Genomic DNA, 26,903 nt, shown 5'->3' on the forward strand with positions numbered 1-26,903 from the left:
ATCTGCCCAGTGTTCCTGCATGGTTCTGCCACGGCTTCTCCTCTGGCTTGAAGTGTGGGCTGTGGTCATTCTGAAGGAGCTGCTTTTGAGGGCAGAGCTGAGCTGGGGCCCGGATGGCTTCCTGAATCGGACGCAGTCCTCAGACAGCCTCATCCTCTCAAGGCCTGAGCTGTCCCACTGGCCTGGCTGACACAGGGCCACATCCTAGTGCTTGTCCGCTTTCTGCTGCCGCAGGGCCTGCAGGAAGACCCCTTTCACCTGGCTAAGGGTCTCATGGTACATGCGGAAGTCCTCCTCCTTTCCCCGCAGGGCATTGCCCAGGGCGGCTTTCAGCATTTCGTTCTCCTCCACCTGGATGGCCAGCCTGGACCACAGGGAGACAGGGCTGAGTGTGGTCTGAGTAGCACATGGGTGGTGGGGTCCAGGGGGCCCTGGATTGCAGCTCCAGCATGGCTGCTGTTTAGGCTCAGGGTTTTCTCTGACCCACCCCCTCCCCTGCCCTCCCCCCTTCCCAGGAGGAATACCATGCTGGAGTCCTCTCTGGGCCCGCCCACAGCTTTGGGTCTGGTGCCCAGTAGCCTCAGCATTATCAGCCATCCCAAGCAGGAGCCTCATTTGTAGAGGTGCTTTCTCCCCTTTCCCTTTGCATTGTCTTATAAGGCCCAACTGAGGGAGAAAGTGGGTCCAGCAAACCCCGCTTAATGAAACTTCTCTTGGGACTCTGGGGTCATCAGGGAGTACCTGGGCCCCTTGGCCACTGCAGGGAGATCTCTGAATTGGAAGCCTAGAATCTAGGACCCAGCAGAACCAGCCCTCTGGGCAAACAGAAGTCAAAAGTGCGAACAGGGAGGGACAGTCCCTCTGCCCTTCGTAGCACCTCTACCTAGACTACTACCCTTTCAGGAAGAGGGGGCAGGAAGCACCTGGTGGCCAGCTCCTCCATCTGCAATTCCACAGGTACACTGGAGAGTTGGGCAGAGGATGGGTCCTTTTTCTCACTTCCTGTTGGGTTGGGCTTGGTGTTAGAGGCTGGCAGACCTGCAGGGCAGTCTTCTGGCTCTGCCATCCTGACCCCTAGCTCACCCCAGCCCACACCGTGCTCTCGTGGCTGGTCTGGGTCCACCCTTGAGAAGCAGCGTTACAGCGATTGGCCTTTCACTTAAAGACAACTTCCCCCAGCTTCAGCACAAGCCTGGAGTGTGTTCTTCTGTCTAGGGTCTGGGTGTGACCACAGCACAAGTGACGCAGGCCACCTTGCAAGGTGAGAGGCAGGTTGTCCCCTTCCTTCCTCCCCTTCCTGCTGCTGGCAGGGAAGCTCCAGTGGCCCCCTTGGACCAGGAGTTGGAGCTGTGCGTTGAGGATGGTGGAGCCACAAGACAGAAGAGCTTGGGTCTCCCAGCCTGTGGAGAGGCCACGAGAGCCCTCATACAAGTTCACCTACGTGGAGGCAAAAAGGGTCTCCTCTGCTGTTTCAGCCATGACTACTTTTGGCTGGCCCAGCAGAGCAACTGTGAACAAGGTTCACTCGGGACAGCAGGTAGAGGGCTGCTGGGGAGGCAGGAGGTAGTGGCTGAGGACATTCAGCAGAGGTACTGCCCCCTCATGCTAAGGGCTAACACGAGGCTGGGCCAGGTCCAAGTGGGCCCGTGGGTCACTGGGGCTCCTACTTCTGGCTGGGAGCTGGGAGAGGCTGCACAGTAACAGAGGCAGGCAGAGCTCCGCCCTCATACAAACTCCACTTCCCACACTCCCTGATGAAGGCCAAAGAGCAGAGTTAATTGCTTTTTCCTCCCTCAGCAGCAAGGCTGCCCCTACTTCCCACATCAGGACTCTTCCTTGGTCCCTACCTGGTTTATTTTTGGGGGCTGCTTTCTGTGAGGCGGATGCCTTGCCAGGCTCCAAGCGCATCTTCTCCAGATGTTGCTCCAGCACCACAGTGTGGTGCCGCTCCCCCTGCAGCCTCCTTTCCGCCTCCAGGAGCTTGCTGTTGCTCTCCTCCAACCTGGTCATTATAGAGGGGCTGCACACGCCCTGGCAGGCAGGGGCAGCCCCTGGTCCACCTACTGAGGCTCCCAGAGAGGTGGGCATATCTTACACTGGGTGGTGGGAATTGTTCTGGATTTTCATTGCAGTAACACAGAAATGTGCACTGAAAAACCACATAGTTCTCTTCAAGGCTTAAAATGAAAAAAATTGGCAGCCCATCCCTACGCCCTTCACTCCGGATTCTTGTTCCCCAGAAGCAACCACTTTTAGCATTTTAAGCTGCTTCTTTGAGTGTTTACTGCCACATTTCTACAGATGCTTGTGCTGCTTTTTTTTTTAAAGGTTTAAATATAATCTTTTGACTTCCTGTCATGCGGAATCAGAATTTGGTTTTATTTTAGCACTCTCCCCCTACCCAACAGAACCTACTTTCCTCTTTTTGACTGAATTGATATTAGGTGGTGTGTTAGTTTTCTGTTGCTACTATAACAAATTACCACAAAACAGGCAGCTTGAAACCACACAAACGCATTGTCTCACAGTTCTGTTTATCTGAAAGGGAGCTGGTTCTTTTGGGTTCTCTGCTCCAGGTATCACAAGCCAAAATCAAGGTGTCAACTAACCTGGGCTGTTATCTGGAGGTTCTAGGGAAGAACCTGTTTCTAAATCCATTCAGGGTGTTGGAAGAATCCAGTTGTAGGTAGCTGAAGGACTGTTTCCTGCTGCGGTTGGCTAGGGGTAATTTTTAGCTTCTAAAGGGCACTTTGCCCCCTCTGCTTCATAGTCAGCTCTGAATCTTTCATGTGTGATGCCTTCTGCAGCATAACTCTTGAATTACCCCAGATGGAAAAATGTCTCTGCTTTTTTGGGCTCAAGTGATTAGATTTGGCCCACCTGATAATCCAGGATAATCTTCCTATCGTAGAGGCCATCATGATCATTACATCCGAAAAACCCTTCTCAGGCATAACAGCAAAGGACACAGGCATCAAAATCCTGTCTACCACAGGGGATATATTGGACAATTATTCAGAGCTCACACATAGTTCACTAATGATTACATTTCCTGGAGTTAATGTTTGTCTTATGTTTATTGTTTTGTTTTCTATATGCCTGTCATAAATCCATGGGCCTCAAAGACCTTGCTGTGTGGTTATTTCACCTGAAAAATTTGTTTAATCTTTTTAAAGTATTGTTTTTAGTTGTAGTTGGACACAATACCTTCATTTTATTTATTTTTATGTGGCGCTGAGGATTGAACCCAGCACCTGGCACATGCTAGGCGAGTGCTCCATCACCAAGCTCCAGCCCCAGCCCCAAGATTTGTTTAATCTTTAAGTCCCACTAACAGGGAAAAGATAAATGGTGACATATTCATACTATGAAACATGATAGAATATGACAGAACCATTATACTATTCAACACAGTGGCCTTTCATCCACATGAAGCTGTTAAAATTAAAGTTATGATAATTAAATAAAATTTAAAATTCAGTTCTTCAGTCATACTAGGCACACTTCAAGTTCTCAAAAACCACATGTGGCTAATGGCTACTGCATTGGTCAGTGCAGATCTAGAACAAATCCATCATCTCAGAAACTTCTATTGGACAGCACTGGTCTAGCAACGACAAAGAACAAGGTAGAGCTATACATACAAACATGGCTAATCTCCAAGTCATAGAAAAAGAGCAATTGCCACAAGAATACATATTATACCATTTATATAAAAAAAGCTCACTAAATAATGACATGTCCAAGGCTACATATTCAGGTCTGTAACTTCAAGAACAAGGGTCAGGAGATAACAGGGTGGAGTGGGATGACATAAGGAGCAAGACTTGGAAGTGACACACACATGAACCTGACCTGTTGTCTACAGTGGTAACAAGGAGACTCTGGTCCTATGTCTGTGTTAACAGGGGTTTTTAAGAAGACTGAGGTGCTTTCCCCTGTGAGTGGTCAACTGGAGGCCAGTGAGTGGCAAGAGGTGGGTCTGCTTCTCCCACCTGCCTGGGCTTCTTGAAGAAAAATGCTGCAGTCATTGAAGGTGACTGAGCAGTGATGGCCCTTGGGGCTGATATCCTGGGCTGCAGAGGTCAGCCTGAAATCAAGGTGTCAGAAGGGCTGCTATGCTAGCTCATCTTGGGGTCTTCTTCCAAGCTCACTCCATTTGTTAGCAGAATTGAGTTCTCTTGTGGCTGTAGAACCTCATTTTCTTGCTGGATATTGACTAGGGGTGGTTGCTAGCTCCTAGAGTGCACCCACCATTCCTGCCACGTGATCTTCTCCACAGCAGGGCAGTCTGCAGGGGAATGTCTTCAAGGTCAGGAGGAGACTAACTCTGCTGCTTCAACTCTCTGGCTTCCTCTGTCTCTGACCTCTAGACTCATGCAATGAAGTCTGCCCTCTCTCTCACTTTGATCAACTCAGTCATCTGACTAGTAAACTTAATTATATCTGCAAACTCTCCTTTGCCATGTAAGTTAACATAATCATGGCAACAATATCCCACCATATTCACGGGTTCTGACCACACTGATGGGGATGGAAGTATAAAAGGCCTGTATATAAGGGGGCAGGAATTTGGGGGATAATATTAGATAATGTTCTGCCTTCCACAGTGAAAACACAAATTTTCTTTTTTAAGAAAGAAACTAAAGCCCAGTGGTATTGTTAGAGAATAATACAACATTGTTCCAGGCACACTAGAGTCAACATCAGAATTAGGATTAAAGGAGAAAAATCACATGGTCCTTCAACAGATGCTGAAGAAACATTGGTAAATCATTCCTTATTTCTGATTTTAAAAACTCAAAGTGACTGGAAATATAGCCAAGTGGTAGCCTGCTTGTCTAGCATGTATAAGGCCATGGGTTTGATTCCCAGCACTGCAAAAACAAACCAAATCAAACAAAATGCTTCAAATAAAAAGGAGAACAGAAGGAAACATCTTAACACAATAAAGTATTATAAATTTAGAAACCAATAACTCATGAATAGAGGAATGGTAAATCAATCGGTGGATTTACATGGTAAGATACTCTGTAACCATAAAAAGAATATGTACTGACATGAAGAGAAGTTCTGCAATATGTTACTAAATGAAATAAGTAGCTGAAGATTATGCATAATATATGATCCAATTTAAACATTTATAACAAATTAAAAATCTAAAAACAAATAAATATAAGGCTAATATAATTCAGTGGATGAACTGAAAACAAAGAGGAACAAGCAGAAGCTACTAAAGCACTGTCTGTGGGGTGGGACTTTCATTTTTCTGTTATGGATTTCAGTAACAGTTTCCTTTTGTTTAACTTTGTATTCCATTCATACTAGGCAAAACAATAAAACAGCAGCAAACGCCATATTAAAACGATAAAAGCATGTTATGAGTTTCCTCAAAAACTTAGGAGCAATCAAACTCTGGATTTCTTCCCCAAATTGTGCCTTCACCATCTTAATACACATCACCATCACTCATGTAATTGCTCAGCCCCCAAAGCTGAGAGTCATGCTTGCTTTCTATCTCACTTTCGGCTTCCACTCTATCAGTAAGTGCTACAGCTTTCCCACAAACACACCAGAGTCAGCTCCCTCGAATTCCTCCTCCTGTGGCCTGGTCTGAGGCTGCTCCTCAGGCCTGGATCCACAGTCTTTGCCCTCAAGACTCTCAGATCCTTCGGATCTCCAATTATTCTCTTTGGGCCAGGCTTTGTCCTCACCAATGTTCTCTTCCTCAATTGTTAACTGGTCTAAGACAGCCAGACCCTCATTTGTCAATGGCTTGGAGTGTGATTCTAACAGTCCTCTGACATCAGGTGTGTCAATTACATGAGATTCCAAATATTTTGAAAGACTTGTCTTGTTATTTCAAAATCGATTGTCATTGTATTTCAAGAGTCTGACCAGATTGGCCCAATGCCAGTGTAAAGTGAAGAATATTAAGTGGTCAAATTATTAGTAAATATTTTGATATTAAAATTTTTGCTTTTGTAAGGTTGTGGCTCAGTGGCAGAGCACTTGCCTAGCATGTGTGAGGCACTGGGTTCGATTCTCAGCACCACATATATATTAATAAAGTCTATTAACAACTAAAAAATATTTAAAAATTTTACTTTCATGTGTGCTGTAATTGTGAGTATTTGATAAACAATATTCAGGAGATTCCCCAACCCAACAATTAATTTAACATAAATGATACAAGGTTTTTATGAAGGTAAACAGGCATAACATTATATACATAATATTATATGTGTAATACGTAAATTGATCTTCTATAAATTAAGAAAAAATATCAACAATTTCAAAAAATGAGCAAGGCACAAATAGGTAGTTAACAGAAAAGAACACATACCGGGTTGTGTGAAAAACATGCTCATCTTCAATGTTTTTGTTTTTTTAAGTTTTTTTTTTTTTTTTTTTTTTGTGGTACTGAGAATTGAACCCAGGGATACTTAATCACTGAGCCACGTCCTCAGCCCTTTCTCTTTGAGAAAGAGTCCCACTAAGTTGCTTAGGGACTCACTAAGTTGCTGAGGCTGGCTTTGAACTTGCAATCCTACTGCCTTAGCCTCCTGAGCTACTGGGATTACAGGTGTGCACCACCGTACCCAGCTCCTCATTTTTGGTCACAGCAAAACAGATGAAGATAATAATGAGATATTAGTGTTCCTTTATGAGTTTGAAAAAAATGTTAATGACTGATAAAACTTACTATAGAAGAGACTATAGGGAAAGGATCAAGAGTTCACATGATTGGTAGGAATGCAAATTTGACTCATTTTAAAAGGGCAATTTGCCATTATTTGTAGAGATGTTTAGTGTGAAGCTACTTTTTGATAATATATGTAATATATGTGTTGTCCATATGGCTGAATACACACATATACATATACACATGTATATACATATGCATGTATATATTATTGGATGTGGAAAGAAAAACTTTAGTAGTTTTAATAGTTCTTATTTATGAAGAATGTGGAATTGGGTGTTGGAGAAACAGAGACTTTTTGCAATAAGTAAATATACATTTCTAGTAGAAAACCTAGCAAAACTTCCAATAGTGTAAGGCAGGGGTTTTAATGCCAACATGAGGGCAGCTGATATAAACTTGTACATCTCTAAGGCAGCAAGTTACTTACAAGTGAGTTAATATAATTCTAGACACTTCAACAGAATACCTTGGTTGTGATAATCAGAGTTAAGATAATCTCCATCAACAAGTGCAGGGAAGTGGTGAGGAAGCTGTAGTCCACTGGGGCCTGGGGCAGGGCAGGGTGGAGGCTCATCAGTCGTGAGAAACTGAACACAGGCAGCACTCCTGTGTTCCGGAAACCCTAAGCCAATAAATTAGCATAAAGCACTGATCAGAAACCACTGAAACCTCAAGGGCTCCATAGAAACAACCGTAGACTCACGCTCTAGGAGCACTTTCATAGCCTAAGAACTGCCACAAGAAAATCCCCACTGAAAATGAGATGAGCTCACACCACCAGAAATACAAGCCACGTGGGGAGAACATTCATCCCAAGTGAAGAGTCAATCAACAGACGCTATTTACATCCCTAGGTAACAAAGGTGATACAACTATTTGAAAGGACTAAGTTAAGTTTAAAATTATTGAAAAGAGAAAGACAATACATCTTTGTTTGTTTGGTTATCATGCTGGGGATCAAACACATGGCCTTGCACATGATAGTCAAGCTCTCTGCCACTAAGCTACACCCCCACTCTGGAAAGGCAAGAAATCTTAATGAAAGGACAAATGCTATAAGCAAGAGAACAGGACAAATGCTATAATAGCACACAATAGTTATTAAAATAGGTTTCATGGTAGATGAAGTGCAACTCAAGAGATTTATTGAACTGGAAGATAGATTTGGAGAAATCATTTGGAATTCAGCCTAAAATGTAGAGTTAAAAATTATGAAAGAAAGCAAGGAATTCTAATGTGTGGTGGCTGAACATTTTAGTAAAAAGAACAGGGAAAATCAAGAAGCAACAAATAAAGAAAAGTCCTTGGCAATACATAGATTGAAGTCCTTGAATTTAAAAAGTACACTAATTCCTGAACATAAAAATAGACTAATAATAATAATATATAGGAAAATAATATATATAGGAAAAATGTATAGAAAATACATACAGGAAAACATCATAGAAAATATATAGGAAAATATATATGTATATATAATTGGGAAAATATATATAGGAATATATGTATATTTATATATGTATATATATGTGTGTGTGTGTATCATATTTTTAGACACATCACAGTGAAACCTTACAATATAAAAGACAAAGAGAATAAATGAAAAAGTATCCAGAGAGAAAGGACATCTACACAGAGATGACAAACTGCTAGCAGATTCCTTTTAAGTAACAGTGGATGATAAAAGATGAAATAATGGCCACAAAGTACTGAGAAAAAATACCCGTCTACTACTCAGAATTCTATGCCAAAGTTTCTCCTAAATTCTCATTTAAGAGAATGGTACAATAGAAACACTTAAAAGTAAGGATTCAGGGAGTTGACCATTTTTATGGCCCCAATGAACTAACACATGCACCTCAGTAGGGAAACTGAACCCAGAAGGAAGACTGAGGTACAAGAAGCAACCAAGAGGAAAGACATCTGTAAGCATGCTGCCAAAGAGAAAGGAATACCACATCAGCCGCAGTGGTGCACCCTCTTATCCCAGCAATCTGGGAGGCTGTGGTCGGAGGACCTCAGGTTTGAGACTAGCCTGGGCAACATAGTGAAACTCTGTCTCAAAAATTTAAAAACATGAAAAAAGGTCTGGGGATATTGTTGAGTGGTAGAAAGCTGCTGGGTTTAACCCCAAGTATCACAACAAAGGAAAGAAGTACAATCTACTTAATATTTTCAGGGTGTTTAAAGAAAGAATGTGGACAAGACTGTTAAAAAACAGTCACATGGGGGCTGGGGTTGTGGCTCAGTGGTAGAGCGCTCGCCTAGCACGCGTGAGGCCCTGGTTCTTTCCTCAGCACCACATAAAAATAAATAAAGAAAATAAAGAAAAAAAAACAGTCACATGAAAGACACAAGTGGAAAAATTAGAGTTAAAGCATTCATACACACATACACACATACACACACACACACACACACACACACACACACACACGGGATTGAACCTAGGGGTGCTTAACCACTGAGCCACATCCCCAGCCCTTTTCAATTTTTTATTTTGAGGCAGGGTCTTGCTAAATTGCTGAGGCAGGCTTTGAACTTGCAATCCTCCTGCCTCAGCCTCCTGAGTTCCTGGGATTTATAGGCATGTGCCACTGCACCTAGCTAAAAACATTCTTAATTTATTCTAAGGCTCACAATGATGTAAAGAAACCTATTGATTTTTAAATCTCCTGAGCTGTGTTTTATGTTAAAAGTTAAGGATCACACCCAAAGAATACAGATAAAATGTATAACTTCCAAACTTGTATAGAAGAAAGGGAAATAAAACTTGGTCAGTCTAGTATCAGGGAAAAGAAAGGAGAAAAAGGAGCAAAAATCATTGCAAGTAGAAAATATTACTTAAGATGATTAAATACTATAAAAACGAAAATAGGTTAGACTCCTCTACTTAAAACACAGAAAATTTCAGGTTGAATTTAAAAACAAAGCCAACTACATGCTTTTTTTAAAAAAGAGACATATTTAGTAACTTTTGCTGTGGTAGACTAACCATACCAGCCCTCCTATTGTAAACAATTAGAGAAATGAACACAATCTAAGAAATAACTTGTTTTCAGACAATAGGTAACAGGACAATAGGCACGGAACTCAATACTTGAGAGAAAGGAAACAATGACTTGAGTTCTACTGTCCTGGATTTTGCCTGAGGTCTTTTCTCAGCATGAGGGAGAGGGAATCCCAGCAGAGCCCAGCAGTCTTACTGGGATAAGGACAGGAGACTGGTCAACAGGACAGAGGAGGGGGACTAAGGCCCCTGGAATTTGTAGGGCAGAGTACAGGAGGGGGAAGCTACATAAAGACCACTCCTGTGTAAGCTTGTGACAAACTCTAAGGATCAAGAAAGGAATGAACATTGAGGATCTCTGAGAAAGGAAGTCCAGTGCTTTGGGATCAGAAGTCCAAACAGATTAGGAAGTTTGGAGTGTGGAATGAGCTCCATTTTCTTGCTAAAAGCCCAGGGAGAGGGCAAGCCTCTAGAGTAAGGAAAGTGATGTGTCTTGGTTGATGGGCCAGGGCCAGCCTCACAGAGTTTCCTGGCACCCTCCAGTGACACCGGGGAGCAGAATGACTCTGAGGACTCCAGAAGGTGTGAGCTGACAGAGTGTTGTCTGTGCATGACTCTTAGAGTGACAGCCTCCTTAGATCTGTGTCATGGGTGCCATGGTTGTGGATACTCTAATCCCAGCACTGCATGGAGAGGCCCCAGAAGATGAGCTCTCTTAGGGAGAGATTGCATGTAGAAGAACCAAGGTGGCCCTGCTGGGCTTCCAGCTGAACGAGGCCATCTAAGTGAGCCAGTAAATTCCCAGTGAACTCACAGAATCAAGAAAAAGAACCAACCATCGTGTTTTATGCCACTAAATTGTGGGCAGCTTGTTAAGCAGCAACAGATGACTGAGTCACCTCCCAATTGCAGGTGTAACTTAAGGGAAGTGGGAAAGAAAGCTGGTGTTGAGTATGTGTTTGCACCCAGAGGTGCTTTAGTCATCATGCCCCCTCATGAGGGGCAGACATGGGGGCTGTACAGGCCAGCTAGACCTTGTTCCCTAGAAACCACTGGCACAAGAACTAAAAGTCATTCCCATGCCCCAGAAAAGACTGCCCAAAGATTCTTGCTTCCAAGATCCCTGTATCTTCTTGGGCTCCCTGCTCTTCATCTTGGAGTTTTCCAGTACCTTCCAAAAATTTAATTCAGCCAGAATTGGTTTCTATTATCTGTCATCAAAGAAACTTGACTGATACATGATACAGCCTGTTAGGACAGAAACTCAATGGTGTCTTTTGTATTTTTCAGTGTGGGTCACATGGCTGGCCATGTGTTGGCCTGGGCATCTGCAGTTCTTGCCAAAACGGTCACTTGAGCAAGAAGCACTGATTTATTTGAGTGGAAGTCTGTCAACAACCCTTTGGAGGCCACTGTACCTCCTGGTCCACTGCCTCCCCAGAGAAGTCTCAGCCCCTCGTCTCTCTTGCTCTTGGTAATTCTAGACATCAGCCCAGCCTGCGTCTTCTCCCCTCCAACCTCCAACACGACCAGGTGCAATGCCGGTCCTGCCACAGATTTTAATTTATTGCTGGATTGATTTGACCGACTTAACTACTCCAAAGAGTCCCTCCCTGAGAATCCCACCTCGAGTCCACGTGCCATGATGCGGTCCTACTGGGTGCACATAGGATAGGGTTGTGGGAAAACCACAGCGTGATGGCAGGGCCCCAAAGTCATGGGGCATTTGGGTGGGCACATGAGTGACATAGCCTGGACCGACACCACAGGAGCCAAGCTCTCACATGAGGTAGATCCAGTTCCCACCACATGTGGGTCTAAGGGAGAATCCCTGGGTGACAGGTATTACCGTTTCTGCAGGACAGTAACAAACTCAGTGAGCCGGTCTCGCTCCACCTCGGTGGCCTGCCAGAGGGCCTTGATCTCTGTCACTTGTGCTTGCCAGCCTTTTTGTTCTGGGGAGTCCAAGCACCTGGGACTAGGGAGGAGGGCAGAGGGCAGAGGTCATCTGAAGCCTGAAGACACACACTTACCCCTGTGATGGTGGGAGGGAGTGGAAGGACAGTCAGAGGTTCTCAGAGACAGCCAGAGAAGGAACCCAACCCAATCCGTCCTGGTCCATCATTCCTAGCCTTACTTAGCTGCTAGAGTTACACTGACCTCTGTCCATCCCATTACTGTGGGGTCTGAGATTAGTCGAGCTGCTATGAAAGCTGCCCAGGGTACCCATACCTGTGTGGTCTCTGGGGTTTGGCTACTGTGCCCAATGTCAGGAGGCCCTAATCTGTGGTCCTGACAGCTTGTCCCAGACCTTCTGCATCTCCTGGTTTGGCCCTGAATCCAGTGCACTCTCCTGGAGCCTGGACATTGGGCTTTGTGTCTTGGCCAATGTTTTCCAGTCCATCACTGCTTTGCTCCTTACCATTGGTCCTGTCTACTGGTTCCTTACCTGTTGCCTGGGGCCAGGTCAGAAGGTGGACTCTATGCTCCAGACCCCCAGAACCCATGAGTAAGTTCCCTGTTGTTCTCTGCTTGTGCCCTCACGTTTCCTAGTGTGATATTGGGTGACCCTGGACTTGCTCTTCCAGCAATGTTGGATATAGGGAGGTTACGGAAATGGGCAGCATCTTGAAGCTGGTCTGGCATGTGAGCCTGAGGGCCAACTCTCTCTGGGGTGTTGGGAAGGCCTCTTACCCTCTCTTGGCCCCAGTTTTCCTCTGAATATTGAGGGGGTTGGTTGAGATGGGTTCTGAGGACTGCAGACCCCTCTGTGTTCTGAATCCTAAAATGCTTTAGGGCATTGCTACTCAAATCAATGGCTGAAACTACTCTGGATCAGTGACTTTAGCATGGCCTAGAAGCTTGTTAGAAATGCAGAACCCTAGTCTCCATCCCAGACCTGCAGCCTCAGAACCTATATTCAACCTAGTAGATCCCTAGTGACCTATGTGCATGGCACAGGTTGGAAGGCCCTATCTAGTCACCTCCATGATTCTCGAATGCAGCAGAGGAGATGCAGGAAGATGGGGCTGACCCCCAGCTCTGTCCTATTCCCAGGCATCCCATTAGAGTCACCTGAAGAGAGTGGGTCAAACCATGGCAGCTCTTTCAGATACACTCTCTGCCCCATGAACTCCTATCCCTTCACTGATGGGAAGGAACTGTAAGCTCCATGAAGGCAAGGCCTATCTGTGTATTGTAGAAGAAACAGGCTTGAAAACCAGCAGTCTGGGCAGCCAATCCTGTGTCCCTGGGGAGTTCAGAGGTCATAGCCACATAAGTTTGGAAGGAACTTAGAATGGTCATTTTGCTCATATCCCTACTTTCAGAACTGTGATTGAAACCTCACAGAAAGAGTCTGCCCATCCTCCTTTTGCTGTGATGAGGCCTCCCCACCCTCAGTAGTGGCATGTGCCCTGTGGCTCTGTGTCAGTCTACTTGCCTCTAAGTGCTCTTGTGACCACAACCTGATGGGTGGGACAACTGCAGGTCTGACCTTGGTCCAGACATCAGGCCAGAAGTGTCTCAGGTACTTTGGGGGAGATGATAGCCCAGAGAGAGGACCAACTTGCCAAGAGCCACACAGTGAGTCAGAAGTAGGACAGAGCCCACTTGGGGACCTCGCCTGGAACCTGAGCTGACCTGCCTGAGGGGCGGGGGTGTACTGACAAGCAGGAGCATGGCTCTAGTGGACAGTGGGCAGGGCTCGGGACAGGACTTAGAGGTAGGACAAAACCATCCTTTGTCTATGAGCTGGCAGTAAGAACAAAAGGCCCATTTAAGCCCTTAGGCTTGATTCTATCAACAAAGAGAGGCCAGAGAGCTGAGGGGATATCAGTGACTTAAAGTGGGAACCCATATGAGGTGAAATTCTCCCTCTAGAGACTGATTTTCCATGAGGAAGAGAAGGACAGTGAAGGTACTGGGAGCCAGGCCCAGGAAGATAAGGAACACAGTCTGGCATCAAGAGGCCAAGGTTCCAGTTCTCTACCAACTGGGACCTCAACTTCCTTGACCCTCCACATCCTTACTTGAGGAAGAGTCCCTAGCTTTCGCCTGGCCTCAGTTTCCCCTCCTTTGAATGGGCTCATACCTGGGTGAGGTCCTGTGGGGGCTGGACAGGGAAGGCCTGGTGAGAGCAGATTCCACCAGCGTGTGACCCAGGCTGCTCACAGAGCTGTGCAAAGGCAGAAGGGACCCATCAGCAGGGAAAGGCAGACTGGGCATGGCTGGGGCTCACCTCTGTGTGTGAGGTAGAATGGGGGCCAGCAGGGCTCCAGGAAGCCTGTGGAGGTGACCAGTGTGGGCCTTACAGCAGCCTGGGCTGGGTGGCCCTGTAGATTTGCTGCTCTTCTTTGCAGCATTCTTGCTTGCTCAAAATGAAACAGAACCTGGTGATATCAGAACTTTGAGCAACTATCCCAAGTTTGTTTGGGGGTCCTAGAAGCAGATGCATTCTGAGGCCAGCTCAGAGAGGCCATTATAGGGAGCTGCAACCAGTAACCAGCATGCTCTTGAGGTAATAAACCTGGACCTAATTGGTTCGTCCTGCAGAGGCAGAGCAAAAATACTGGGAGAGGCCCACGTATTGGAAGAACAACAGCCCGGTCATCTTAAACTTGTTCCTATGGTTTCCCATCAGGGGCAGCAGGAAGCAACTTTTCTTCTGAATAATTAATAATTCGCTCTCCAACCCCTCTCTTACATTTTTTTTCTTACCGAGAAGATCCCAGCCTGCCGATGTGGTTGCTTGCTGAGGCTGGAGGCTTGGCCAGACCCTGGTCCTCCAGGAGTCTGGTGTGGGCTGAGTGGACCTCAGGCCCGCTGGACTCCTCACCCATTACTTTATTCTGAAGATACTGTAGGGGACAGATGTGGTTTCAATTCTCAGAGCTTTGGCACAGTGGCCTGGAAAAGGCAGGAGGGGGCCTTGGCTCCCTTTCGGGGCTTTAGGGGAAGTGAAAGAGGCTTCTTTTCAGAAGTGAAAAGCCAGGCCTGTGTGGTGAAGGCACTACTTGCATGATAATGACATCTAATAATGCCTCTCTTCAGAAAGGGAGCTACATGGTATGAGCTCGGTAGCTGGGCCAGGAAGTTGTCCCAAAGGGAGGTGTGCAGCCTTATAATTGGGGCAGATTGGAGATTGATATCTGCAAGCAGGCCCCCTTCTCAGGGCAGCTGCACATAAATGCCAGGCATGACTGAGGCCAGCCCCCTTTGGCAGTTGGAATACCTAGACCTTTCATACACACCTGGAGCCAGAGAGATTTGCAGGGTCTCGGCAAGCACTAGAAGCCTTGGGTGAAGGCTGGGCTTCCAGGTCCCCTCCTCTCCCACCACCCCCTCCTCTCCTGGATACTTGGAGGGGCCAAGCTGAAGAAAGAACATTAGAGGACTCTCCACAGGAGGTCAGGCTGTCATTAAGGAGTGGACAGTTGGTGTGAGTTCCTAACAAACGGGCAAGACCCCACTCCTAGCCATTCTGAGAAATCTTGCAATAGATGCCTTCTTGTCTATGGGTAATGCTTGGTCCCCTACTGGCTGGTGACATCTGATATAGGATCTGTCCTCTCTTGTATGCCTGGAGCAAGGACAGTGATGTGAAGATTCTGGAATGTTGCTACGTGCCCTTTCAGAAGTCCCTCCCTAGTGAGCTGGGGATGGAAAGCTGGGGGGGGGCTACAAAGCAATATGCCCCCTCCCTGTCACACTGATTCTGTTCCGGCTTTCCTCCTGCTCCAGGCTCTCCCTCAGCCCTTAGGGCTTCAGCATTTTTTACCACAGCCAGTCCTATGGTCCCAGGCTATTGTGGCCCTGGAGATGGACTGCTATGTAGGACAAATCAGGCTGGACCAAGCTCTCACACCTCTGACTGGACCATGAATCCCTAGAAATAAAGGCAGGGCTGCTCTGTGACACACCTGTGGCTTTGCCAGTCAACCTCTCAGTGAACCAGAAGCTATAAGTCTTCTTTGTCATTGGGGGACCTTCATGCCTGTCACAGAATCTTTGTCCCCAGAGGCCAGTGATTCCTCTCCCCACACCTCAAGCTGGAGGTGCCTGACTCCTAGCAGCCCCAGCTGTGCCCTCAGGCACCTGCCATGGAGCATCCACTGTGTGCTCGATTCAGGGGCAGGCACCAAGGCATGATGGGCTGTGCCCCCTTGAAAAGGTTTAGCTCAGGGCTGCAGAGGGAGTTGGAGAGTGCCTGGGAGGGCCACACAACACATTCTGGGGGTCTGGCGCTTCCTGGAGGTGCTCAGGACTAACAGCTGAGGAGTAGAGCTGGCCAGACAGAGGCAGCTAGGGAGGAAGTAGAGGTGCGCTTCAGGTTGGAACAGCCCTGGAGTGAGGAGAAAGCAGTCATGTGAGGAGCGAAGTGGCATCTGTGTGGCAAAAGGTAGGAGGAAGGGGAAAGGTGATGAGAAGATGCAGGAGGAATGGCAGCAAGAACAGGTCACGCAGCTAACTGGAATCTGGATGAAGTGGTGTGGTCTTCTGGGGTTGGGGTTGTAGCTCAGTGGTGGAGCACTTGCCTAGCATGTGTGGGGTACTAGGTTTAATCCTCAGCACCATGTAATAATAAATAAAATAAAGGTATCGTGTCCATCAACAACTAAAAAAAATATTAAAAAAAAGAAGTGTGCCTTTCTTTCCGCTCTCCTACTGACTGCAACGTGAACATAATGGCTGGAGCTAGAGTCGCCATATTGGATTAGGAGAATGAGAGCCAGAGCTGGGGATGGGCGCCCTGGATCCTTGAGCACTGAATAAAGCTGAGGGGATGGGAAGCCATGGGCAGATTTTAAATAGAGTAAGTACACAACCAGATTTCTTTAGAAAGGAAAGGTGTGTGTGGAATGAGACAGGGAGCCAGATGGAAGCAGGTGGCTGAAGTGGAGCCAGGAAGGATGTGGTGTGGCTTCGCTAAGGCAAGTGGAAAGAAATGGAAGAAGCTGAGATTTCTCTGGATGTGGGATGGATTTACCAGGGCTTGGAAATGGATGTTGGGGCAGTGCCAGCACGCTACTCACCTGCACACCAAGTTGCCCGATCTCTAATTCCAGCTGCCGCACCTTGGCCTCTCGCTCAGCCACCATGGCCTGCAGCTGGGCCACAAGGCTGCTGCTCTGTTGGGCCTGGCTGTTGAGATTCTGGTCCATTTGGTGCTGGGATGTACGCATCTTTTCCTCCTGTAGATTCAAGCTGCCCAGAATGTCCTGTAGCTGCTTCAGCTGGTCCTGGTGGGTGGGCAAGCAAGAGGACAGATGAGGGTCAGTGGAGGCTGCTCTGGGCAGGTAAGGATAAGAGGAGACTGCTTCCCCACCTGGAGCAACCCACCCCTCCCCCTAGCCACTGGGAACCTAGTGGTGGGACACTAACTGTCCCACTGAGAAGGAAGAACACATTCCTTGCCTGCCCTGGGTGGGGCTCAAAGCAGACAAGTGGGAAATGTACCCATCTTCTGTCCTTAAATTCCTTCTTCCTAAGATGAGGACTGAGAAAGATATCGAAAGAGCTCTTGAGGACAAGAGAAAGTTCTCAGAAGGTGGCTCCTCAGCTGGTAGGACAAATATCTGGGTAAAAGAAAGCCTGATCCCACTGGTTGGGAAAGTACCTTTGGAGGCAAGACTTAGACTCTCCCAGGAATTCTTTAGCATCTGGCTGAGGCCCCCATCCCTGAAAAGGGAGACTGGGGTGGGGGCAGGAACCTCCTGCCTGGGGGCCAACAGGAAGGACAATGTCAGTGATTGGGAACAGGTTGGAGGCTGTCGTCCTCACCTCCTAGTGAAGGAAACTAAGGCTCAGAGAACCCAAGGACACATTTGTGGTGAGTGGATGGAACTGATTTACAGCTCTTATTATGCCATCTTCAGTGCAAAGGATGGTGGCATGCATGGACTTCAGGGGACATCTGCCCTGTACCCTATTTTAAAAACTGGTTTCTGAGACTCAGAAAGGAGATGCACTGGGCCCCAGGACATCCAGCAAGGTACCAGTGGAGGCAAGCCTACCTTACTGTTCTACAGCAAGCCAGGCATAACATGCCTGGGGTGTGTGGGCACAACTTAGAATTGAGGCATCACACTCTGGGGGTACTTCAGGTCCCACAGAGAAAAGCCCAGGCTGTAGGAAAGCAGTATGGCCTTGCTCATCAAGGACAGGTTTATAGTCAGGAAAACCTGCTTTGAGCTGAGCTGTGTATTCTTGGACGAGTTATATGACCTTTTTGAGTTTTGGTTTCCCCGTCTGTGGAAAGGGATTACACTACGTGGCTCTAGAATCAACCATTATTCACACAGGCAAGGGTCTGCACCGGCCCCTCAGCTGTCCCTTCATTCCTTGTTGAAAAATAACCCATGGTGTGATCCTGTCTCTTCCTTCTTCCCCCCATCCTTCTCTTTATCCTTTGAGGTCCATACAGCCAAGGCCTGAGCTGGGTACTGCCGTCCCAGCCCTCTTCATGCCTCAAGCAACCCCTCTAAGCTGCTTCCTGTCCCAGGGGTAAGGCCCTGGTGGTGCGGCCCATCTGAAGGCAACACCTTCTGGGTTAAGCAGGTGGCCCTCTGTGGGAGTGAGGGCTCACTCAGGCTGCTGGGGCTGGGTCTCAGGTGTCTGGGAGGCTGGTGGCCCATCCTTTGGGAATCAGGCCCTGGCTCTTGCCCTGCCCGAGTGGCTGGGCCATACCATGAGGGCATCAATGAGCTCGTCATCATGTCTGCCCTTCTCCACCAGGGTCCCCATCTGGCTCCTGAGGGTCTTCACTTCGCTCGATAGCACCTTGTTTCGAGACTTCACTCCCTCAGACTTCTTTCTCAGCTCTTCCAGCTCTTTTTGGAGGGTATCCCGCTCCCCAGCAAGTTTCTGTAATTAGAAATTGAGGACAGGGCAGTAGGGCTGGGTGGGGCCTTGGCACATCTGGTCCCTGGCTCCCACTCACTGGGGAGGCAGGGGCTGAGGCTAGGGGCACTGTTGAAGGCTGTAGAGCAAATTAGTAGAGCCGGCTCTGACTCCCACCCCCACTCCTCAGGAGTGTCAGGTGGGTCCATGCCTCCCAGCTTGCCCTAGCACTTGACAGACAGCACTCATGGATGACAGTGCTCCTGCCCTCAGCCTGAGAACTCTGCCTTCCACGCACATGGGAGAAAACCCACAGGCAAATCTTGGTGTGACCTCCAAAAAGCTGCCCCACCTCTTAGCCCCCTTTCCAGCTAGAGAAAAGAAAAAAACCACACTTTAGGGAAGAGCACTAAGTCTAGGGTTCAAATGGAGGCTCTTAGCCCCTCAGAGCTTGAATGAGAAGTTGCCCTGCCTCCCCATCCTCCCACCTCCTCCACCAGCACCCAGCACAGCACCCCAGACTGTGCCTTGCTTGGTCAGTGATAAACTGGAGACTTGCATGCTGCACACATCTTTGAGGCTCTCATTCCTTCATTCCTTCATTCTCAAGTGTTTCCTGAGGACTCACTATATGCTTGGCATTGCGATAGGTGCTAAAGGTACAGCAGAGGACAAAACAGAGTCCTCGTTCCCAAGGAGCTGACAAATGCTAACTGAAGAGTGGGGGAAAGGGGTGGGAAGATGGAATATGGTCAAGCAAGGGCTTCCCCAAAAGTCATAGCTGAAGAGAGACTGAAGACAAGAGCAAAGATCTGGGGTGGAACATGTGTGGGTGGAGCACCATGAGTGAGGGGGCAGCTCAGGGGCAAGGAAGGGCAGAGAGGCAGAGGCCAGAGGAGGAAATTCAAAGTTAGCTCTGAGACACTGAGGGGGAGTTTGGGATAGGGGGTGACATAATCTGACCTGGTGCTGAGGCTCATTTAATGCTGGAAACATGTCTTCAGATCCTCAATGGGGTAAATTATGGAAACACAAAATGAGTAAAACAATATAAACCCACAGGACCATGAGCCCTGTGCAGGGAGGCAGCCATTGTTCACCTGTGCTCTGATGTCACGCTCTGGGCTCTAAGGGACAGCTGGCCATTTCCTCCCACTAGTATTGTAGCTTATGGCTGGTCAGCCATTCACGATGCTCTCTGGTGTGTGAATGTGCAAGCCCAAGCTGTGTGCATTTCAAATCTAACATTTCCAATCCTCACCTCCCCTTTGCCCCTTGAACCTACTTCTATTTCCCCTAACCACATGTGACACTCTCTGAAAGTCCTTTATGATTCTACCTACTCCTTTTCCTTCCACGTTCAGTCACTCACAGAGTCCTGGAGTCCACTCTTAACGTCCAGGTGTCCAGCCCTTCCACTACAGTCCTATTATCTTGTTGTAGGTCCTTGGTCATGTCTTGAGCAGATTATGCTCTGCCTCCAATATCTCCTCCGCCTCCCAACTATGTGATATTTTCAAAAAGCACAGTTAGCCATGTTCATTCACAGCTTGAAACCCTTTGGAGATGCTCCACTGCCTTCAGGATAAAAGCCCGCCCCCCTGGCTGGCATTCAAGGTCCAGCAGGTCCTGGCCCTACCTACCTCTCCACTCTCACTGTTCCCCTCCTCATAACTGATGGTCTAGAATGCTGGGAGGAACACGTGATGATGGTCACCAGGTTCCCAGCACAGGGTCCAGCCTGGAGTTGACACAAACAGAAGCCTCCCAGTGAAAAGTTTAAGGCTTCACTATCAGGAAGGACACTGTCTCAGGGTCACTAAAGTGGGCCAATTGTTTGGCCTTCTGGCACCTCCTCCTGCTTCCTCAGCTACTTTCTTTGAAGTAGACCCTACTTCCTACTCTCAGTCCAAATCTGGGGAAACTGACTCAATACCCAAACTTGGTACAGGTATCTGAAGCCTGACCAATAAAACCCCTCGTATCCTTGGCCACAAGGATTGGCTCAGGGATGGGCACCTGACCCAAGCTAGGCCAAACTTTGTTGGAACTACTGGGATAGGTGTTGGGAAAAGTATAAACAGCAGCCGTACCCCAGAGAAAAAACCCCAACATGGCGCCTAAGGACTTCTTTTTCCTACCTTCTTCTTCTCTGCAGTGGCGAGAAAAGTTCCCGCCCTTGTGAATTCTCCCTTCGGCGCCAATTTCAAACCTTGGCGCCAATTTCAAACCTCGCTGGCGGGGAACCTTAGCCCCAATGAGAACTAATTCCTGGGCGCAGGAACTGATATCTGGAAGAACTTGCCAATAAACGGGTGGCCTGCCATTTATCTAAGCCCTACCATCTCCCCTTTAGTTCTATATAAGCACACAGCTTTTTGCAATAAAATTGGAATTCTCCCTGCGAAGTGTCTTTGCGTGGGGAATTCTTTCAATAGGCCCTTTGTCTGTGGGGGCTAGGTTAGAATAGAGAAGTCAGGACTACCAGGGATTCCCATGGGAGCAAGTGAAGTCAATCCAGGAGAGAGTGTACTAAGACAAGATCTAAAAGTCCCTGGATCTATCCATACCTGAAGCTAGGGCATTTCTAGACTAGTCATTTACATGGGGTAATAATTTCTCTTTGATGCTTAAACCTGGTAGAGTTAAGATTTTCAACACCCTCAAGCTGCAGACTCTGCTGCTGATTCCAACTTGCCCATCTCTTTTATTAGCCTGGAACTCTCTATCCTCCTTTAAGACCCATCTAATCTTATTCCACTTTTGGAGCTATGACTCTCCTCCTTGCTCCCTTTCACAATCAAGGTTACTCAAAATTCACTGAATGGTCCCTGGGTGAAGCCCCATCAGGCAACTAGAGCTGGGTTGATACGAAGCAAGGAACATGCCCAGAGGTGACCCAAGGCCCCAGGCATCTCCTGCCTGTGGGGAATGCCTCAGACCCTCCCGGGAACTCCGATGATCTTCCCCCTGTCCACCTCACCTCCTTACTGGGCATGCATTACCTCCCAGCCTTCCTGTTTTTCCCTTTCCAGGCTGCGGATCCTCAGTAGGTTTTTCTCCTGTGCCGACAGCTTCTTTGGGTCTGGGTAGATAGGGAGCTCATCATTGGCTGTTCCTGCAGACCTACTCCGGGTCTGTCCCAGCTGCTTCTCAAGCTCTCGAACCTGAGGGTGGGAAAACTTGTTCTACCATGTGTCTGCAGTCAGACCAGCACTCTGAGGTGCCATGGATCCTGAAGACGGAACCACTGTTCCAGATGGCTGTGGGAGCCCCAGACAAGGGGGCCTGGAGAGAAAAGATCTGAGTTGGTATTTTGAGCAAAGCAGGAAGACACTCAAGAGGTTTAGCTTAGAAAAGACACACTTCAAGGTTAGAAAATCACCCCACTTCTGAGGGGCTGTTTGAGGGCAAGAAGCAGAGGTATGGCCCCAGAAACCTGGAGGTATAGGAAGGCAAGCCTCAGTACAAGGAAGAACTCTAACAGACGGTGTGGAGGGAGGGAGGTTCTTGGGAGATGGTGGGCCATAGGCAGGAGAAACAGCAGAGGGAAGGCAGAGTTTGGAAGTGAAGAGCCTGGCTCAAATCCTCACTGGCTGTGTGATTTATGCACACCTTACTTAACTTCTCTACATCAGATCTCCAGGGCAAGGGTATGGGAATCTGCATCTTAAACCAAGGCTATGGGTGACTTTTAAGATTAGGCAATGTAGAGAAACCCCAAGAGGGCCCTGGTGAAGCCCTCAACACAGAGCTCAGCACACATGGCCTCTCACAAGTCACAGGTAGATGGCATCCCACAGAACAACATCTTTATCACACTGGAATTTAATCAGAGAACTCCCAGAGTCCTTCTTATACTGGTTTCCATGTCAACACAACCAAATGATGGAAGGAAATTGATGAACTTGAGCCAGGAGAGGAGGCAAGATTCACTAGGATCACTGGTAAAGGGCAGGAGCATTGCTTTGAAAGCACAAATGAGTGCCCTCCTGTGGCACTGTATGGTAGCTCCAGTTAAACCTTAAAGAGTGCAGTGTTAGCTGAAATTATTTAATATACTACTTGAGTGCTGACTGTGGCAGGCACTACACCCAGTGCTTTACAAATATTATCATTATTATCATTATTGGTACTGAGAATTGAACCCAGGGGTGCTTAACCACTGAGCCACATTCCCAGCCCTTTTAAAATATTTTATTTAGAGACAGGGTCTGGCTGAGTTGCTAAGTGCCTTGATAAATTACTAAGGCTGGCTTTGAACTCATGATCCTCCTGTCTCAGCCTCCTGAGCCGCTGGGATTATAGGCATGCAATACCACGCCCAGCCAAATATTATTTCATTTAGCCCTATGACACCCTATAAGGGTAGTATTATGATCTCTTTGCAGATGGGAAAATAAGACCCAGAAAAGAAGTGATTTGCTTGAGGTTACAGACTAGTAGAGCAGTGAGAGGCCAGATTCAAACTCAGATCTCCAAGAGATCCCAAGGCCTTGCACTAATCAGCAACCAGAGGTTTTGTTTATTCTTTTCTTTCTTTCTTTTTTTTTTTTCACCTTCATGTTGGCTTCAAGTAGACCCTAAGAATAAAAGCCACTAGTCATGACCCTTATGTTGTTGGGAATGAAAGTGATGTGCTCATGTGTTTTTCAGTTTAAAGGTAAAAAGAAAAAAATCAGTGCTGCTAATCTTTGTCCAGGTCTTTCTCTGGGCCAGGGACTATGCCTAGCACTCTGTACACACTGACTTATTCATTCCTCCTGGCAACCCTGGGAGTAGGTGCAGTTATCCCCATTACACAGTTGAGGAACTGAGGCACACAAAGGCAGAAATTTGCTTGAGGTCACCCAGCCAGTGAGTGGAGAATGAGGGCTGGAATCCAAGCAGCTGGACTCCGGAGCCCCTGTTTTCAGCTTCCTTTGGTCTGATCCAAAATATTTAGAAAACAAAGAGAGAGACAAGGCAAAGTTTTTATTGGGTAATGAAAACTTTCAAAAGACAACAAGCATCTGGATGAAACTGGAAAAAGCCTACAATTACAACAGTCACGCAATCTTACGTGAACCAGGAAAAAATATGCCTGGAGAAGAAGAAGTCAAACCAAAGGCATTGGCATTCATTAAGTGCCAGTGCCTGGCATGTGGTGTTATGTAAGTGCTTGTTCATTAAATAACAAATTAAAATCAGGCTGGGTGGAGAATGTAAACACTGGCCTGAGAGTACGCTCTGCAGGACGTGGGCCTTTGGAGCTCTGAGTGCTCACGTCTCTAGCACAGGTCTCTGGGCCTTTTAAACCCTCTGTTCAGGGCCAGGAGCGGGGTGATGACACACTCACCTTGCTCTGAAGAACGAGAATTTGTTGAGCCCTTCCCCTCCAGGTCCCCGGAGAGGACAGGAGCTGCTGGATGTTCACATCTTCCCCAACCTCACTGGACAAAACCTGCAATGAGGCAGCGTGTTCAGAGTGGCAGGAGACAGGGCTCCACCAGGCCCTGACACAGCTGCATCTTCAGAAGCGGTGCTGGTGTGTGGGACTCCTGGGGGCAGCCTGCACCACAAGCCCCCCTCCCACCTCAGGGTGTAGCCCTAAAGGCTGGTTTGCCACTTTCCTGGCTCAGCTCTCCAGGGAAAGTAGCAGATCCATCATTGCCAGAGTTTCTTCATGATGCTTAGAGGAGCCATTGCCAGGAACTGCTAGCAATGGCCAGGTAGGTCCCCTTGCTCATGGCACATTCTGTAATGAGTGGACCACAGAGCTGACCAACACCTGCTTCCTTAACCCATTCACTTATCAACTAGACCTGAGAGAAGTCTGGATGGCTACAGGAAGTACATGGCCTCAGGGTCTTGACCTTTGAGAAAAGCCACAGACCAGTGGCCATCTGAGTGTAGCAAGGAGGAGTGCTGGAGTGGCACTTGAGGGTGCTGTGCTTCAAGAAGGGCACAACTCTGTGGCTACTGAAGTGCCGTGTTCAGCTCCACCTCAGGGTCTGAGGCGGAAGCAGGACACTCCAGCTTGTGACCTGAGCTCTCTGAAGCCCAACAGGAAATCCCATTCGGTGCACCAAGTTACCAAGTCCTTGGTGCTTGTTTCCACAATAGAATGTTGTTTTGGAAATCTTGGCTGGTCTGAGAGGTTCCAGCAGGGAAGACAAATGCCAGAGAATTCACTACATAAATAAAAATAAACAACAAACCAGCTGGGCCTCCAGGGCCTGTGCCCTATGTCTGAGTGCTTTCCTTTGAAAGGGCCCTTTAATGCACAAACCACCTGTTCATTTTCTGATACTACAGATAGCAGAGGGCAGGGGGAAGGTCTTGGCAGAATTTTGAGTCAATGGTGGCTTATTAAGTGGAGACCCAGGATCTATTAGGGCACAGGGAATGTAGGGAAGGCTTAAAGGAATCCCCCTGGGTGGAAGGGGTATCCTCCCTTAGTCCGGAGCTAGGCAGGCACCACAAAGGAATAACCCTAAGGCAGCTGGTGATTGTCCATCAGATGGGACTATACCAAGGAGCCCTGAAAGGAAGTTACTGGATGTGGAACCTGACCCAGAGCAAGCAGGATGCTCTCTGGCAGGGCACTCCCTGCTCCTGGACGATGGAAGCTGTGTGCCAGCTGTGCTCTTCCCAAGGCCAGCCCCAGCCCTCAACAAGTCCCAAGCTGAACCCAGGTTCTGAAAGACCTTCTGGGTCATCCGGAGCTCCTGCTTCACGGACTGAACCTGGTTGCGCAGATCACTCATCTTCAGGTTCATGGTTGCCAGCCTGTCCTTCAGGGCCTTCACCTCTGGGGTCTCCGGCTGGTTGGCAAGAACAGGGAGAAAGCAGTCACTTGTTGCCTGAATTGTAATAGCAATCAGCCCCTATTTATCCAAGTCTGCACTGGGCACTGTGCTGGGTGCTAGGTGCTTGGTGCTTCCTAGCATGGACTCTCTCTGCTGTGCTCAGAGATGGCATCACAGCTAGTTTATCTGCCCTTAGAAGAGGGAGGGAACTTGTTCATTCACAGAAGGCCACTCCAACTTTGCAGGAGGGCCATGACCTTCCTAATTCATGGTCTCCCTCTCCCAGAATCACACTGATCAATCTGGGCCTTGTCTCTGACAGATGAGGGCCTTTGGGCTCCCTTGAGGGCAGTGTGCTCACTGAACAGAGAAAAGGACCAGTTTCCCCCCTAAACACTCCATCTCTGAGACTTAAAAAGCTGCAGCAACCATGGAAACTGACTGTTGGACCTCTTAGTGATGTCTTTTTCCTTTAAAAAATAATGCTTGCTGCTGGGGTTATAGCTCAGTGGTAGAGCACTCGCCTAGCACATGCAAGGCCCTGGGTTCGATTCTCAGCATCACATAAAAATAAATAAATAAAGCTATTTTGTCCAACTATAACTAAAAAATCAAATATTAAAAAAATAATGCTTGATGCAATGTTGCAATGTTTGGCTACAGCTTTTTCTCCAATGAGCTGACTACCTCTCTGTCTTCTATATACACTGAGGAAGCCTCCAAGATCAGCCCATTCAAACTCCTTCCATCAATGATGAAAATAAAATCCAGAGAAGGGAAGTAACTTGCCCTCGGGCACACAGCTGGTTGGGGGTGACCTAAGTGGGAATAGAACCCTGGAATGGACCCTGTCCTGGTTGATCTTCCCAATTTACGCAGTTGCTGCTGTCGCTGTTGCTGGCAGCAGTAATGTTTGTTGGTGGACTGAGCATCACCAAGCAATGATGCTGGGTCCCTCTGCTCCTGCTCTAACAACTCAGAGTGCTGGTCTTCTGGGAAGCAGGGTAAGGGTACAGCGACGTTCTAAATCTTTTTCAGTAGGCACAAACAAAATCTCCTGTGGGTGCCATTATGAAAGACAGTATGGGAAGTTCCATGGACCCCAGAGGCTCTGAATAGTTCAACTGAAAACCAGCAGTCAAAGAAATTATTTGGACACATGGTCTAGAAACCCTGATGGTATTTTTTCCTCATCTATGGAATGGGTGTCCTGCTTCCTCACAGCACCATCATGGGGCTAAAACAAATAACCAGTGTGGACAAAATTTATGAACTGGAAACTTATGTGAAATACAAGTATATCCTTTTGTAAAAAAGACATTTTTCCCATGTCCTCCTGCATGTCTGGCTGCCTGCCATCCCCTCATTGCTATTGGGCGCCTATCTTCTTGCCTGTTAAATGTGTGGCTTTGAATCTGTCCTGAGCTGGAAAGCAACACCTACTTCTGCCTGTCAGATCTTCATGCCATGAGTCCCAGTGGTCCTGGCAGCCCTGATGCTGAGAGCTGAGGGAGTACATGGGCTTCTCCTGGGGCTGCTATGACCCTGCAGC

The 26,903-nt window shown here is 47.6% G+C and overlaps 1 protein-coding gene across 1 annotated transcript in view; it reads right to left on the minus strand.

The window, feature by feature from the left end:
* Nucleotides 1-204: 204 nt before the first annotated feature.
* Ccdc13 (coiled-coil domain containing 13) overlaps nucleotides 205-26,903 on the minus strand; it is a 37,781-nt gene continuing 11,082 nt past the window's right edge. Inside the window, exons 5-15 of the mRNA XM_026408107.2 lie at nucleotides 25,250-25,366; nucleotides 23,899-24,003; nucleotides 21,566-21,727; nucleotides 18,408-18,584; nucleotides 16,754-16,960; nucleotides 14,439-14,578; nucleotides 13,813-13,896; nucleotides 11,569-11,691; nucleotides 1,848-2,002; nucleotides 924-1,038; nucleotides 205-364 (exon numbers count right to left, since the gene is read on the minus strand). Of these exons, the coding sequence (XP_026263892.2) occupies nucleotides 205-364; nucleotides 924-1,038; nucleotides 1,848-2,002; nucleotides 11,569-11,691; nucleotides 13,813-13,896; nucleotides 14,439-14,578; nucleotides 16,754-16,960; nucleotides 18,408-18,584; nucleotides 21,566-21,727; nucleotides 23,899-24,003; nucleotides 25,250-25,366 (1,545 nt within the window). The remainder of the gene's footprint in view (nucleotides 365-923; nucleotides 1,039-1,847; nucleotides 2,003-11,568; nucleotides 11,692-13,812; nucleotides 13,897-14,438; nucleotides 14,579-16,753; nucleotides 16,961-18,407; nucleotides 18,585-21,565; nucleotides 21,728-23,898; nucleotides 24,004-25,249; nucleotides 25,367-26,903) is intronic.

Source organism: Urocitellus parryii, chromosome 3, assembly GCF_045843805.1.
Source record: "Urocitellus parryii isolate mUroPar1 chromosome 3, mUroPar1.hap1, whole genome shotgun sequence".
NCBI lineage: Eukaryota > Metazoa > Chordata > Mammalia > Rodentia > Sciuridae > Urocitellus > Urocitellus parryii.